We start from the raw sequence: 17,257 nt of genomic DNA on the forward strand, positions 1-17,257 counted from the left end.
ACAGTTGATGCTGTTGCCACCTCCAGAAGCAGTGTAATAAACCCAAAACCCTTAAGAAAAAAGGAAGAACCTGTGCTACAACCCCTTCCAATAGTGAGCCCTTTCTGTGAGAAACTGTTGGAGAATTTCTTCTCCCCTAGAAGAAATTTGGTGAAATTGTGCCCCCAGTTTCTCTGCCCACAAATAGGCTGGAGAATTTTGAGAGGCCATTTGTGCACAGCTCTATTTTATTTTTATTTTTTTAACAGAAGTGGTCAGAAGAAGTGCTCCTGATTTCTCATGGTTAAGAGAAGAGGAAATGTTGTTTTTGTATCTGGAAGTTCTTTCTCTGACTGGAAACTATTACAGTAACTATTACAGGCCCTCTCTGCGAATGTGAGAATGCAGCCATTTGTAACACAGAGGTCATAGGACATACCATTGTAATCATATGTTCATTATTCATTTTGCAGTAGGAAGTTTGGTATTTTTCTGTTAGGATAGATGTTTCACAAGGGGGTTGTTCATTCCCATGTCCATCCCTTGATGACATGCATGTGTGGAACCACAACTGCGTAATACACAAACCTTTCATAACATCTTCTTGTTGTTGTTGTTCAGTCATTAAGTCGTGTCCGACTCTTTGTGACCCCATGGACCATAGCACGCCAGGCCTTCCTGTCCTCCGCTCTCTCCGGAAGTGTGCTCAAGTTCATATTCATTGCATCGGTGATGCTATCTAGCCATCTCATCCTCTGCCGTCCCCTTCTCCTTTTGCCTTCAATCTTTCCCAGCATCAGGGTCTTTTCCAGAGAGTTTTCTCTTCGCATTAGGTGGCCAAAATATTTGAGCTTCAGCTTCAGTATCTGTCCTTCCAATGAGCAGTCAGGGTTGATTTCCTTTAGGATGGACTGATCTGACCTCCTTGCAGTCCAGGGGACTCGTAAGAGTCTTCTCCAGCACCACAGTTCGAAAGCATCAATTCTTCGGCGCTCAGCCTTCCTTATAGTCCAGCTCTCACAGCCATACGTTGCTACTGAGAAAACCATAGCTTTTATTATATGAACCTTTGTCAGCAAGGTGATGTCTCTGCTTCTTACTATGCTGTCTACGTTTGCCATAGCTTTCCTCCCAAGGAGCAAGCATCTTTTAATTTCATGGCTACAGTCACCATCTGCGGTGATCTTGGAGCCCAAGAAAGTAAAATCTGTCACTGCTTCCATTTCTTCCCCTTCTATATGCCAGGAAGTGATGGGTCCAGATGCCATGATCTTCGTTTTTTTAATGTTGAGTTTCAAACCAGCTTTTGCACTCTCCACTTTCACCCTCAACAAGAGGCTGTTTAGATCCTCTTCGCTTTCTGCCATTAGGCTGGTATCGTCTGCGTATCTGAGGTTGTTGATAATTCTCCTGGCAATCTTAATTCCGACCTGTGATTTATCCAACCCAGCGTTTCTCATAATGTACTCTGCATATAAGTTAAATATGCAGGGCGACAATGTACAGCCTTGTCGTACTCCTTTCCCAGTTTTGAACCAATCGGTTGTTCCGTGTCCAATTCTTACTGTTGCTTCTAGCTACTGTTGCTTCTGCCTCTCGTACAGGTTTCTCAGGGGACAGGTAAGGTGGTCTGGTACTCCCATCTCTTTAAGAACTTGCCACAGTTTGTTGTGATCCACATAATCAAAGGCTTATTGCATAGTCAATGAAGCAGAAATAGATGTTCTTCTGGAATTCTCTTGCTTTCTCCATGATCCAGCAAATGTTGGTGATTTGATCTCTATCATCTTGGATTAGCTCAAATGCAATACTTTTCACTGGAAGCAGTTCATACATTTCACAGTGGTGACCATGCAGGTGTGAATCAGCCCCTAGTTTCACTCCACTCCAATTAAGAAATTAGGGATTTGTCCCATGCACAAGCCAGCTGCTTCAACAGCTTTTCAAAACCCCTGAGAAAGAACCCATGAATTGTTACATGGGGCCCTCTCTCTTCGGTTAGGAAGAGATTCCCCATAGTTCACGGTGGGGCCCATTGCTTTGAAGACTCAGGTTAAATCCAGTGGTACTGGTAGGGCGCAAAGTCCAGGGTCCCACAACTCAGCCTCTCCCCCAATATGACCGCTGAGAGATTGGCAGATGGTTGAGGCAGTAGCAAACAGGCCCAGTGTCAGTACCTGGGCTGGCATGGGTATGTTTTTGTTTTACTGTTATGGTCAGGGGGCAGTTGACTACGCAGGTACATGATTCCATATGCACATTTTATTATTTTTACTTTAAAAAATATCCTTTTCTACAACAAGGTGGTTCTTAGTCCCAAATGTATGTGTTTTGCAGCAGAAGCAAGCTCCATTTTATTCCTGTAGTCATGATATTCTTTTTATTTAAATGAGTTTAAAATTTGAAACTGCATGTGCTCAAAGTATTTCTTCTTTTTTTAAAAAAAATCAGTGTTAGCATACAGGGTTCCCCACCGCCCCTAACATATCTGGAATGTATAAACAGTTGTAAAGCATGTAATGGCAGTAGGGATGTACGAAAGTCTCTTACCTGTATCGAAATTTGATTCGCGGTGGGGGGGAGGCACTCTGTCCCTCCCCCTGAAATTCTGGCCAGGGGGGGAGGTGCGCCATCCCTCCCCCCCGAAATTCTGGCCGGGGGGGGGAGGCGCTCCATCCCTCCACCCCCGAATCCTGGCCGGCTGGGCTGCAAATGGTGGTGGCTGTAGCCGCCGCCGTTTATGTCCCTGCAGTCAGCCGTGATAGGCTACGTAAATGTTTATGTAGCCTATCACGGCTGAGTGGGAAAAAAAAACAAAAAACCGCGCGTATGCAAATGGCGGCGCCCATGGGCGCCGCCATTTGCGTTCCTTATTTTGGCACGTCTAGTCTACGTAAACATTTACGTAGACTACGGCAAAAATAAGGGGAACGCAAATAGCGTAGCGTCTACGCGGTTTTGCGTACGCGCGTTTTTGTTTTTGTTTTCACTCAGCTGTGATAGGCTACGTAAACATTTACGTAGCCTATCACGGTGTTTTTTAAAAATCTAGCCGTGATAAGCTACGTAAATCTTTACATAGCCTATCACTTTTTTTTTTTTTTACTGGAAATGGCGGTGGCGGAAGCCGGCCAGAAGACCGGCCGCTGCCACTGAACCGCTGCCAAACTGCTGCTGGAGCCGCCGCCGCCAGGAGGATTCGCCCAAGATAAGTCCTGTCCCAGGGGGGCGGGGGGGGCAGACCGTTTCGCCACCAATTTCGGGGGGCCAAATGCGCTGGCATTCGGCCTCCCCGAGATTCGTGGCAAAATTCTCTAACATCCCTAAATGGCAGGAGAGTGTGTGTGGAGAGGTGAAATGTTAGTTGCCTGCTTCACTGCTGAAGTACATGGCACTCTAAAAAAGGGGGAGGGGTGATGGCAACGGCATAAGAACATTAAGTCCAGGGTCTAAAATGATCTAACTCCACCATTAGTTAAATTCCCAGCATCACCAGGTAAGGCACCAGGGCTCAGAGCAACCTCTACGTCAGATCTTTGGAGAACTGCAGCCAGTAGACTGTAGGACAGAGAGACGAATGATGTGATTTGGTAAAAGGCAGCTTATATTCCCGGAGCATTCCTTGCAAAGAGGCATGGAAAATTCTGAGAGCTGTTTTAGATGTTGCAAAGGAGCAGTGAGAGAGGAGGTGTCAGTGACTTGGAAAACCTGAAGATTTCAGAGAATCTCCTCAGTATGGTGTCTTAAAAAAAATGCTATATCATTTGTCTCATCCTTTGCCTTTTGACATTAAAGGACTTCATAAACCCCACTGTGGCATTCTTATAGGTCGATGCACTTAATTAAATATATAATATCTTGCTTTAAAGTTCAGACTAAGTTCACTGTTGTTCCTGTGTAAGCATATCTTGCATCCAAATGAGGAGTAATTAGCAATAGCAATGTATTGAGCTAGTCTTTTTCAGAATGCCAAATGTTGTGTTTTCACTTTGTCAGATTAATCAGTGCTATAGGCAGGTTGTGCTATATGTATATATATATATATATATATATATGTGTGTGTGTGTGTGTGTGTGTGTGTGTGTGTATATATATATATATATATATATATATAAGCTCTAAGCATATTTTGTCTTTGAACTTTTGACATACTGGATCTAGCGTATCAAGGACACGTGGTTACATTTGGCATGCATTTAAAGCTGTTGCTTTTCCAAGAATAGCATGCAGCCCAAATCATAAGCAGCTGCTTGCTATGACCACAGATAACCTTTCACCTTGGTAAGGAAAACTGATGTAAACACCCATCTGTAAGGAATGTACGTTTCAAGAGGTCCACAGATACTCTTTTCCAGTGTTAATGTGCTAACAAGTAGGAATGCAGGTTGCTGACATGGTGAATGTGGTACTTCCTTTTTATGTTAACTTGATGGCAGGCACTTTTAAACATGGCCCTTTGCCCATTATCCATCATGTAAATGCTGCCTATACAGCCTAAAATCAATTTATCTTTTAATCTCCAGTTCCCCTTTGACTCATGCACTTCTCTCCTCACTCCTGTCTACTCCCTGCAAACATGTATTTCTAAAAGAGCTCTTGATGAAGATGACCTTATGTCTTCTGCTTTTTGTTGCCACCAGCGTCTTTCCTGAATCCAAATAAGATTTAGAAGTAGATGCTGCTGCTAAGACGACATCCTTTCCACTTTTTAAAGCAGCGGTGGGGGGACCTGCAGCCTCTGGCTGTTGTTGGAACTCAACTCTCATCATCCCCAGCCAACAAAGATGATCAGGGGACTGGAAACAAAGCCCAATGAAGAGAGACTGAAAGAACTAGGCATGTTTAGCCTTGAGAAGACTGAGGGGAGATATGATAGCGCTCTTCAAGTTGAAAGGTGGTCACAGAGAGGAAGGCCAGGATCTCTTCTCCATCATCCCAGAGTGCAGGACACGGAATAATGGGTTCAAGTTACAGGAAGCCAGATTCCAGCTGAACATCAGGAAAAACTTCCTGACTGTTAGAGCAATACGACAATGGAACCAATTCCCTAGGGAGGTAGTGGGCTCTCCCACACTGGAGGCATTCAAGACAAGGCTGGACAGCCATCTGTCAGGGATGCTCTGACTTGGATTCCTGCATTGAGCAGGGGGTTGGACTCAGTGTCCTTGTAGGCCCCTTCCAACCCTACTATTCTATGATCCTATGATTCTGTGAACATGCCCAATGGTCAGGGATGCTGTGAAATAAATGAATGATGGGAGTCGTAGTCCAGTACCCCTGCTTTAAAGTCTTAAACAGTATTGTTTAAAAGTGCCAAAGTTTATTCTTGTTTAAACAGACCTTATTGGGGGTGACCATCTAATTTAGATTGACAGTCTTTGTACCTGTAATATAATTGTGCTTGGTCAGTCAAATAAATGTTGTATTGCTCTCCTTTTTGTATGAAATAGCCCTGTGCTTGACTTTTGTTAGTGCCTTCTTAGAAAGGGCACTGTGGAAAAGGGTGCAGTGGTAAAGAGACCAAAAGTCAAATTGTTCAGAGGTTTTCTCCTAATATTGGCATCTGCCTTGGGATACACATGGCAGGTCTTTGCAAGATGCTCCATAATCATACCTCACAATTTTCAAATGGAGTAGCACAGTCTAGGCCTAAGATCCACAAAACACTAGAATTGTATTCCTGAGCTGCCTCCTTCCTTGCTGGATTTGCTGCTTGCTTAGTTCTACCTACAGGTCTTTCTCTCAATCCATTTTCTGCAGTTCTTTTCTCTCCCCCATACCTCTGCCCCTTGGTATCTGCCTTTGTATCTTTTCTAGTATATATCAATACTTAGAGCCTCACACTTTCATTCCCAGTAGGACCCTCAGCCTGGCTCACTATATGGATATCTACTAGCAATGAAACAATTTGCAACAAAGAGCCTACCAGTGGTAATAACAAAACTAAACAGCAGCCAAACCAAAGTGGAAAATCAAAACTGGGAGGAAATGAGACCTCAAATGCAGTTCCATAAAATGGACATGTGAACAAGGTTGTTTTGACTTAAACACACATATCAGGTCAGACTGTTTGCCCATCTAACCCAGGGGTGGACAACTTGTGGCCCTCCAGACGTTTTGGCCTACAACTCCCATCAGTCCTAGCGAGCATTGCCAGTGGTTGAGGGATGATGGGAGTTGTGGCCCTCCAGATGTTTTGGCCTACATGTTGCCCACACCCGATCTAGCCCAGTATGGTCTATTCTGACTGCTGATGGCCCTCCGGCCTCTCCAGCAGAGGCGTCTCCCATCACTTGCTACCTGGTCCTTTTTGACTGACGACACCACAGATTGAAGCTGGGAGTCTTCTGCATACAAAACATGTGTTCTACCAATGAGCTATGGCCCCACCCTAAGGGACCTGGTTTCTGAGCACTCCCAATTCAGTGGTCGATCGGGCCTCTTGGGGCAGAGAATTCCACAATCTGGATGCTGATGATGAAATGGCCCTTTCCTTTATCTCCATCTTTTGAACCTCAGAGGAACACAGAGCAGGGTCTCCCGCGATGACTGCAGTGTGCAGGCAGGTTCTTGTAGGAGGAGATAATCTTTCAAGTATTGAAGGGAAGGGCCATGGTTCAGTAGCAGGGCACCTGCTTTGCATGCAGGAGGTCCCAGGTTCAAACCCTGGCATCTCCAGGTAGAGCTGGAAAAATTCCTGCCAGAAACCTTAGAGAGCCAAAGGCAGTCAGTGTCAACAATACTGGGCTAGATGGACCAAGGGTCTGACTTGGTATAAGACAGCTTCCTATGCTCCTAAAGTAGTTCTCCAGATGTTTTGCATTTCAACTCTCAGCATTCCTGACCATGGCCATGCTTGCAGGGGCTTATGGGAGTTGAAGTCCCAAACAACTGGAGATTACCTTCTACCCACCACTGCTGTGCAGCACCTGGTGCAATATTGAGGATGAAATAAATGTATGTTATTTTTGTATTTTTGGCCACATCCCTTTTGCCTTCAGCCCTGCCCCCACTGGAATGTGGCCACGACAGCCTCTCCAAAATTGAATTTGGCCCTGAGGCTGAAAGAGGTTTCCCACCCCTGCTGTGTGAGAGCCTGCGCAGTCTTGTCAATCTCCCTGCCTTTTCTTGCCTGGCAGTACTAATTTCACCTCATCCACAATCTCTCACAGCCCTGTGCCCATATCCATGGATCCCAGTATGCCATTCAAAATGGCTGTCCCAGTTCGTACAAGTGGCTCCATCTCATTTTCTTCCTCTCTTTCACAGGTTCTTTCTCTCTCCATTCATACTCTCACTCGGTTAAAAGCCATATTTTAAAGAGAAGAGATAAAATCTCTGCTTGTTTTCATTTCTCTAGGAAGGCAGAGGGAGAATTGAGCTTCCAAGCTGGTGCAAAATTAATGCATTTATAAAATCAGTGCATTCTTTATTCTGCGTCAGGTTTTGGCTTGCTGTGCTCTCTTTTTGGCTTTCCCTGCTGTTTTGGTGCTTCCCTGTCTTCCTCTTTGTCTTTTCCGTTTGCTCTCATCTTTGTTTTCCTGGCAGCAGGGATGTGTGCTTTCTTTGCAGTCTCGAGAGAAGGGGGCATGTGGATTTGAGTGTGTTGGAGAACTGCTGGCTATAGTCCGGTGGCAATGGCTCTCTTATTGGCAGCTATGGGATGGCAGTTTAAATGGCTTTCCTGGAAGCATGACAAGCTTCAGGTAGCCTTCAAGCCACCTGTGGCCACGGAAGTGTCTTGACTTGGCCCAATCATAGAACAGTGGAGGATGGTGGCTCCGATGTCAGTGGGCAGTGTATCTGCTCCAGGTTTCAGTCAGAACTAGTCAGAACTCAAAAGGAGCTATCTAAGGAGCTCCCATACCTTGGATAGCTGCTTTAGAATTCTGAGTTGTTCTGACTGAAACCCGGAGCAGATTCACCACCCCATGGACTTCGGAGCCACCAGCTTCCACTGACATAGAGTGTTTTCTCTGAGATGCCAGTCTCCAAACCTGTAATTTTTTCTCTGGGTATGTGTGAATCCAAAGACCACATTGCAATAATGATTTAATAGGGGGTGAGTTGTAGAATTTGCTTTTGTGGTTTCATGACCTGTGGTTTCATGACCTGTGGTTTCATGATTATGGGATTGCTTAGAGCATGAAACAAACTCTGATTTTTAACCCAACAGGAAAGGCTTTACAGAACTCTCTCTCCTCAGGCCGGAGGAAAAGGCTGTTGCTCTTAACTAGTGCTAGAATGGCCAAGTGACCTCTTTAAAGAGGACAGTCCTCTCTTTGAAGGCTGTCCACTTCCAGTTTAAAGATAATGAACCATAAGAACTGTTGCCCAGCGCCAGCGGGCAGTTGGTCAGAAGACTGAACAGGCAGGTGCACAGGTCATCTGGTTTCAGCCTTCTAGACTGTATTTCTATTTAAATTATATTTATTTCAAAATTTATAGAATTTAGAAACCACCAAAGCAAATTCTACAACTCACCCCTTCCTATTAAATCATTATTGCCATGTGGCCTTCGGGTGATATACATATACGGCTGAATCCAGTGGGGCGCTTACACCCCACCAATTCCCATCCGCAGGCAGTGCCCACCGCTTGCAGAATGAAGATTGAATGCTTCTGGGGGCAACTGGAAACAAACAAAAACGCTCGTTTCTGGAATGGGGCAGGTTGGTGGAGCTCACATAAGGGAGCTCCGCCAACCTGTCCCAATCAAGAAATGAGTGTTTCCACTTGTGTTTCAGGGCTTTCTCTGTGAAGCGCTAAATCTCTCTTGCACAAGTGGTGCGTCCTGCTTGTGCAACGGAATCGGTGGGATGGGACCCACCATCTGCACAACAGAATCTGTGGGGCGCAACAGAATTGGTGGAGGGGTAAGCGCCCCATTGGATTCAGCCATATATGTTTAAGCATATGCAAAATTTATACACATTCACATCTTCTTTTGTCCTCCTTTTTTTAGTGATGCATTTCCCCTTTTTTGGCGATTCATAAGTGGCAACCCTCTTAGTTCCTGGTTCCTCCCAGAGTCCCAGGAAGCCCAGCACTCAGGCTGTGTCTCGCAGCTTTTTCGTATTGTTAACACATGTAAAGGAACACCAAGATAGAAATGGGCATCAGATTCTGCAGAAGCCTGTAAAGAATTCTAAGAATGGTGACTCCACACTTTGGTATTTGTTCTTGAGGGGAGTCAGGGGTGATTGGCAGACAGGCCTGACCATTCAGCTTCGTTAATGTTAATTTACTGCGTCCGTTTATAGTGATTCTTTTTTCATATTCAAATTGTGCTGGTTCTGTTCCAGAGAATAATAAATAGTTCTATCTATCTATCTATCTATCTATCTATCTATCTATCTATCTATCTATATAATGTTAGCACATAACCATTCACTTAGAAGCTTATTTATAATCCTTACAAACCACACTTTATTCAGGAGTATTCTTTTCAGTCACTAGCTTTAGCTAGTGACTACATCTTGACAGTTTAATGAGACAGATTCTTTGAAGTAATCCAACCGCAGAACAAGACAGCTTGCTCGAATATAATAACTGATTATCACCGCACTCGTTTGCAACACCTATTTCCTGTGACTAAACCATATAACAATTGTATTAAAAAGGATGTGAAGAAGTGGTAATTTTGAATGAGAAATTATATCATATTTTTGTTGACAGTCTCAGTTGTAACACCATATTTCCCTCAATCCCCTACAGTCTCTTAATTGGTGGAATACTGTGAGTTTTAGTTGACACTTTTGCAAGAAATCTGTATGTTTTCTGAACTTAAAATGAGGTTTAAAAATAAAAGAAAAAATAGGTTACATTGTTTTATATATGTCTTTTAATTGTAAGTTACTCCTCATGGTTAAAGTGAGTGGTGTTATGCTCTTCCCAAGATCAAAACGGAGTGCAACTTTCATTGTGTGTAAACATAAGAACTTGGCTTTCTTACAGGCCACCTGTAAAACTTTCTGTAAAATGGAGCAGCATAACTGTATTTGGAATGTCCTAGGAACCTATTACAAACAGCAACAACAACAACAACAACAACAACAAACATTCTACATTTTGATTAGAAACTCACTTTTTTTTCTGTTTTTAGGTCTCCCAAAATCTCAACTAGCAAGATGCTATTCAGTTGTGATGCCCCATCATGCATCATGCCTTGATGTCAGAGTTAACAGGCAATCTGGCTGGAGTCTAGATTTCCCTTACGTGGAGTTGGGTAAGTGTAAAGATGTGCAGAGTGTATAAAAAATACAATTTACCAAATCTTCTTGAAGGCTAACTTTCGTGATCAGTAAGGTGACTTTCATTGGGCTTTTAAGCAATAGTGAATCTTGGTTGGAATCAGTAGGAGATTTGAATGCCAAGTGTTTGGAAGTTTTCCATATCAGTTATATTGAAACCCCTTGTGTTGGAGTTTTACAGGACTATGCGTTTAGTTATTAATTAAATTTCTATGCTGCCTTTCTGCCGAAAAAGGCACTCAAGTCAGTTATTTCCAATAAAAACAAAAATACAACTGAAACAAAAAACAGATTTCAAAACCCAATTAAAGCACATCAAGAAAAAGAAATAACAATAAACCAGGTTGAAACCCCCTTCCACAGCAACCCAGTTTAGATGCCAAAGGCCTGTCTGAACAAAAATATCTTTACCTACCGGTAAAGGTCTCTAGGATTCAAGTGATGCTGTGTTGCAGCTTTTGTACTTCTAGTTTGGTGCTACAGTGTGAAATCAGAAGTGCGAGAAATGAACGAATGCACAGCGTGGTCTGGGAGAATGCCAAACTCAAATCCTAGACGACCCAGGCAGCAAAGCTTCTTCTGGCTAGTGTAGGCTGAAGATGGAGATGTATGTTTTCTTTAAGAACTCAAATGTGACATTTTCTCTTAAACTTTTTTTTTTTTTAAACTAAAATCGTCTTCCATACTGGATGATTTGAAGGTAGCCAACATAATGCCAGTTTTTTTTAAAAAAGGAGACAGGAATTTACAGGCCTGTTAGCCTAACCAGTCCCTGGTATGTTGGTAGAAAGTATTATTAAAATTCCGAATTGTGAAATATATAGAAGAACACGTCTGTTAAAGGATGAATTCACGTGACACTGCAAAAAGGAGTCCTGCATAATAACCTTTCCAAAATTCTTTTGGACTGTCAGCAAATATGTAGTGGGGATGATTCAGTAGACCCTATACATTTGAACTCAAAAAACCTTTTGACAAAAGCCCCCTTCGCATGTTATCCACATGGAGAGGGCTCCATGCATAGCCATGCACCCAATGTTGCATGCTTCCTGGCCCATCCCTGCTATTAGGGGTGTCCATCACCGGGATTGCATTTGTGAGCCGAGCTGTGGGTTTCCCCCAAACTCTGGGGACTTTTTTCTGCATTTTTTTGTGTATTGGCCATAATTTGTGCAAATAGAGATTTGCACAAAGTACACTCACAATTTGTGCAAATTAGCACAAATTATGACCACCGTTTCCATAATTTGTGCAAATTATAGCTGCAGTTTGCACGGTCTGTGCATTACAGCTGCAATTTGTGCAAATTATGCAAATTTCAGCCATTATTCATGCAAATTGTGCAAATTTCAGCTGTAATTTATGCAAATTGCACAAAGTTGCCCAGATTACGGCCAATTAAAAACAGATGTAATTTGTGCAAATTAAAAAACTGGAAGTGTGCTAGCTAGCTAACTGAGTCTGGCCAGCTAGTAGAAGATGAGCCGAAGTTCGTGGGGCTGAGCCATTGAAAGCTCGTCAAGCTCCACTCCCCAACCGGATTCCTCTGACATCCCTGTGTGTGGTGTCTGAACAAGGAAAGTCTCTGTGTGGGTTTTCACACAATCTGGAACCTGAGGTTTGTGAGTATCTTAGCTGTCATAGGAGAAGATGATGAGCCTTCTTATCACTGATCAGTTGGTAATTTATTAAAGAACAGGGGGTGAAGTGTAGGAGCAGATGGACAGTTTTCACAATGGAGGGAAGTGGAAGCAAGCAATACTTCAATCATTCATAGAAGCGACTCGAGGTAAAAACTGGCTTATGGCTAGTCAGTTGTCACAATTGGTGTAGGATGACGTATGTGGTGCCTATGCACATCCGAACGATAGCTAGGAAAAGAGTTGAGCTTGTGACAACATAGGTTGGCTTGCATGTTGCCAGCTTGAGATTGCAGGTTTTGCGTTACACACACACAGAGTCTGCCAGTATCTAGCCATCTGCAGTGGGTATCATGCAGTGACATGCTCAGTTATCTGGCATCCTGTGCCAGAATCGATATTATGAGTCTTGGGGAGTGATTGCACAAAGTGGAGAGAGCACTGTCATCCTATTTTCTTTAACTACTTTCAAGCGTTGGGTGTAAGGGACAAGAGGGGTGCATAGTGGTGGTGATCCAAGGCCACTGTGTTCCTCAAGTTCAAGTAATTTAAGAATTCCATATTTTAAAAAGCATTTCTGCTTCTGTTTGACTCAGTAATTCTGTGATCTTGACACTGTGGCTGCCTTTTTGATCTCAAAATCATATTGAATTGCATAACTCCTTAGCTCACCAAATGGTAGTTGGTGCATCCTTCACCATGCTGCAAGTGATTAACAAATTAAGGCTGCAGTCGCAGTCCTATGCACGCTTACCTGGGAGTAAGTCCACTGAAATTAATAGGACTTACTTTTGAGTAGACATACATAGGATTGCTCTGTAGAATAGCTATTAACTTAGATGGCTAACTGCAGAGAGCACAGGAGCTATTTCAGCATGTAAACTAAACCATAGTTTAGGGTTACGTGCACAAGGCTCAGACTTGTCCAGTCCCCTTTCTCCTTTTCCAGTGCAGCTGTGAGAAAGAGATCCAAAGAGTTTGTTTCAGTTTTCACCTAACTGCTGTTTGCCATTGTATCTGAACCTGCACAGACTACGCTTAGTGTTAATTAGGGTTTATTGAAACAAGCCAACTTCAAACTGTGGTTAATGATCCTGGCTTGTTTCAATAAACTATAGTTAACTTTAACAACAGTTTCTGGTTTGGACAGAACATATTGCAGTTTGCTGAAAAAGGAAGCAAATGCTTCCAGTCTCTTCCTTGCAGCCATGCTGGAGGAGGAGGGCAAAGGGTGCATGGGCCCAAGGCTCCTGCACATGAAACTGAACTATGGTTTAGTGTTATGTGCAAATGGGGCCAGTGAGAACAAGAGGAAGTTCAACCAAAAATGTCAAACTGCAGTCTAAATAGTTGAGCACATCTGCATCCAGTCACTCTGAGAAAACAAGCTACACAAACAGCTAGTGCATCCAACAGCTTGAACAGTATATGTGTGCTATCTGGGTTTCCTCCTCATCTCCCCCCTGCCCCGTGTTCCCCCCACCCTCACATCATTCAAACAGTCACTTCATTGAAAACGATATTTGAGTCTACAAAGAATTCATAGTGAATGGAGAACAGTGGCTAAATGTTCTTAAAATAGACTCCCAACACACAGCGGTGTCATTCTTGCAGTGTTCCATCTTGTTAAGGATATCCTTCTGTGTAAAAGAACTTGTCCAAGCAGTGCTGGTCACAATATAGGATATGCTAGGAAAAACACCATTGCTGAAATAAAAATATGCAGTGGAGGCTGGTGGCTCTGATGTCAGTGGGGTGGTGAATTGGCTCCTGGTTTCAGTCAGAACCAGTCAGTGCTCTAAAGGTACTTCCATACCTTGGATAGCTCCTTTAGAGTTCTGACTGAAAGCCAGAGTGGATTCACCACTCCACTGACATCAGAGCCACCAGCCTCCACTGATTAAATATAGAATTCTACTTGGATTTTAAAAATATTTTTGTTTGCCTGAGTGCATCCATGCTTTGTGTTCCTGTGGTCCATGGATACTCACCAGGTTGCTGTTCCTTATGTTCCAATATTCCAGCCATTTGTTTTCCTAGTGTTGTCTGGTTTCTGCAGTTCTACACGTTTTCCCTCAAGACTACTCCCTTCAAAGCAGCTTCCTACAAATGCAAATGGACCCAAACCAGGAAATGGTCCTCTTCCTTGGCCACATAACTTGGAGCAAAATGCTTTCCTTTCAGGTTTGAACTGTAACAATGAGTGTTTTCTAAAAACCATTTGATTTATGAGTGATAGCATGAAAGAGGCCAATAAGCTGGTTACCTGAAGCTTTGATTCCTCCTTGAGCTCTTTTCCCATTTGGGAAATCCAGGGTTTACCCCCTTCACAGCCTCACCTGAAATGAATTAACTGCTTCATTACTGCAGTGACAAGGCCAGCAACCCACCTTCTGCAGCCATTTAATATTGAAAGTTAGGGCATTGAGTAGCTAGCATGTGTCTCTGTGGTTTACTCAGAGCGATGTCAAAGTCCCCACCTTAAAATTTCAGAAGTCTTAATGCCAAGTAGTTTAGAATGAAGCAATGCAGAGTATCCTTCACCAGCCTGGCACCTTTCCGGTGTGTTGGACTGCAGCTCTCATAATTCCTAGCCAGTGCGCTGGGAATTATGGGAGTTGCAGTCCCACATATCTGGAGGGCACGAGGTTGGGGAAGGCTGATGCACAGAGTGAGTTGGCCTGGCCTGGCCTGTGACATTCATGTAGAGAGCCAGCATGGCGCTTTTCCCCAAATGATTGTTTGGAACCAGCATGAGTGATGCCTCCTACACATGTTAAAATGGAATTGTAAGCCAGGGATTTACAGAATGTCATTTATGATGGCAAAACATATGATTGTGTCCTATTCGCAACCCTAAATGCAAGCACAAGCAGGAGAACGCATCCTCCAAAAATGTCTGCAAATTCTCAAATGTGCTCGCTTTTGAAAAATGCATACATTTTGATAAGAAAAAAGTTGGCAATAGGAGAACTTTAAACATAGCCTTTTCATATGTTTAGTCTATGGGGGAAATTTGGCGCAACTTTAGGAATTTGCGCAAATGTGAGATTTTGTGTGTGCGACTTTCATGTTCAATTGTGTTCGTTTTGCACAATTTTCCAGTTTGGGCAGGATGCAAATTAGGGATTGACGAGCAGCAAGCCAGTATTTGGAGAATCTAGGTGAACACAAACATTTATTTTATTTTATTTTATTTATTTCTATACCGCCCAATAACCGAAGCTCTCTGGATGGTTCACAAAAATTAAACCCCCAAAGCACAGGATAAAATGATATAAAATATAAAACATTAAAACCACAATATAACAATACAGCCAGATTAAAACCTAGCAGCAATGCAGAGATTTAAAATACAGTTTTAAAACACCAAATCTAAAAGACTAGGAAGCTAAAATGCTAAAATGCCTGGGAGAATTAAAAGGTCTTCACCTGGCACCAGAAGGAATACAACATAGGGGTCGGGCGAACCTCTCTAGGGAGCTCACAGCCAGGGTGCCACAGCAGAAAAGGCCCTCCTCCTGGTAGCCACCCGCCTTACTTCCTTTGGCAGGGGCTCATGGAGAAGGACCACTGAGGATCATCTTGGGTTCCGGGCAGGGACATATGGAAGGAGGTGATCCTTCAGATAACCTGGCCCCAAGCCATTAAGGGCTTTGAATGTTAATACTAGCACTTTGAATTGGGCCAGAAATGGACTGGCAGCCAGTGCAGCTGGAAAAGTAGTGGCGTAATGTGATCTCATTGGCCAGTCCCTGTTAACAATCTTGCTGCCCTATTTTGGACTAGCTCAAGTTTCTGGACCATTTTCAAAGGCAGCCCGATATATAATGCATTGCAGTAATCTAGACAAGAGCATGGATAACTGTAGCTAGGCTATCTCTGTCCAGATAAGGGTGTAGTTGGTATACCAGCCTAAGCTGATAAAAAGTGCTCTGTGCCACTGAGTTCACCTATGCCTCAAGTGACAGTTCTGGATCTAGGAGCACCCCCAAACTACGAACCTGATCCTTTAGGCGGAGGGCAACCCCCTCCAGAACAGGTTGAATATCACCTAGCTGGGCAGATGAACCACCCACTGACAACACCTCTGTCTTGTCTGGATTGAGTTTCGGTTTATTGGCCCTCATCCAATTCATTACCATGCCCAGGCACTGATTCAGAACATCTCTTGCTTACACATCTGTACTATCCTTAGCCTAAGTGTCAGAGGAGATAACAATATTTTAGCCATATGGAGAGAACTAGTGCTGGCCTAGGCCAGCCTTTCCCATCTGGATGCCTTGCAGATGTGTTGGTCTACAACTCCGTATCTCCTGGAGCTGGAGCCATTAGAGTTGTAGTCCAGCACATCTAGAGGGCACAAGGTTGGGGAAAGCAGTCCTATGTCCATGGAGAGCTGAGTTCATATCTCCATTTAGCCATTAAACATGTTGGATGACCTTGGGCCCATCACAGTTCCTCAGCCTACAGCCTGTCTTACAGGGTGGTTGTGAGGGAGAAAACAGGGTTCAAGAACCATGCATGCTTCCTTGAGCTCCTTGGAGGAAAGGCAGGATATGAATGTAATAAATAAATTGATTCTATTTATTATTATCTGGGGAGCTAAATGTCACTAGCCTCCTGCCTCTGTGGCAAGGGTAACATCTGTCCCTTCTTTGTATTTAAATGTTGCTTTTGCACATTGCTGGTGTCCATCTCCCAGCATGGTTGCAGTCAGCCCTCAGGGAATTTGCAGCAGCCACCCTTTGGCAAATGGTCCTCTGTCACCCAACAAAGTTTAGGTACTTTGGGGCCTACGTTGTGCTCTTTCCAGCACCAGGTGGAAGACCTTTTTATTCCCCTAGCATTTTAGCATTCTAGTCTTTTAGCTTTGCTGTTTTAAATCTGTTACTGTATTTTAAATGTCAGCATTGCTGCTAGTTTTTATTCTGGTTGTATTTTCATACTGTAGTTTTAAGCTTTTATATTTTATATTCTTTTTATGCTGTACTTTGTGGTTTTAATTTTTGTGAACTGCCTAGAGAGCTTCGGCTACTGGGGGGTATAGAAATGTAATAAATAAATAAATAAATAAATAAATAAATAAATAAATAAATAAATAAATGTTTCATTCCCCGCCATCCTTCCTTCCCCAGCCTCTGGCAGTTTAAACAAGTTTGAATAAATCTATTTTGGGACTGAGGAAAGAGACCTCTTCTTTCATCTGTGCTAACTCTGTCTGTCATCCTATACATAGGCGCAAAGTTCTAAGATAATAAGCAAAGCAAAATATTTTGGGACTGTCACATTTCATTTTCCTAATCTCTCGCAGTAATAGTGACAATCTCTTGTATTGCTCAGGATTTTGTCTTCTGTGGTACCATGATGAAAGCATTTCAAAAT

General features: G+C 43.2%; 1 protein-coding gene across 1 annotated transcript in view; it reads left to right on the forward strand.

Moving 5' to 3' along the window:
- KIAA1217 (KIAA1217 ortholog) overlaps positions 1-17,257 on the forward strand; it is a 538,230-nt gene that overhangs the window by 27,606 nt on the left and 493,367 nt on the right. Inside the window, exon 2 of the mRNA XM_084859061.1 lies at positions 10,085-10,207. Within this exon, the coding sequence (XP_084715187.1) occupies positions 10,085-10,207 (123 nt within the window). The remainder of the gene's footprint in view (positions 1-10,084; positions 10,208-17,257) is intronic.

This window comes from Heloderma suspectum, chromosome 5, assembly GCF_057233095.1.
Source record: "Heloderma suspectum isolate Gila_16-S chromosome 5, 16-S_ref, whole genome shotgun sequence".
NCBI lineage: Eukaryota > Metazoa > Chordata > Lepidosauria > Squamata > Helodermatidae > Heloderma > Heloderma suspectum.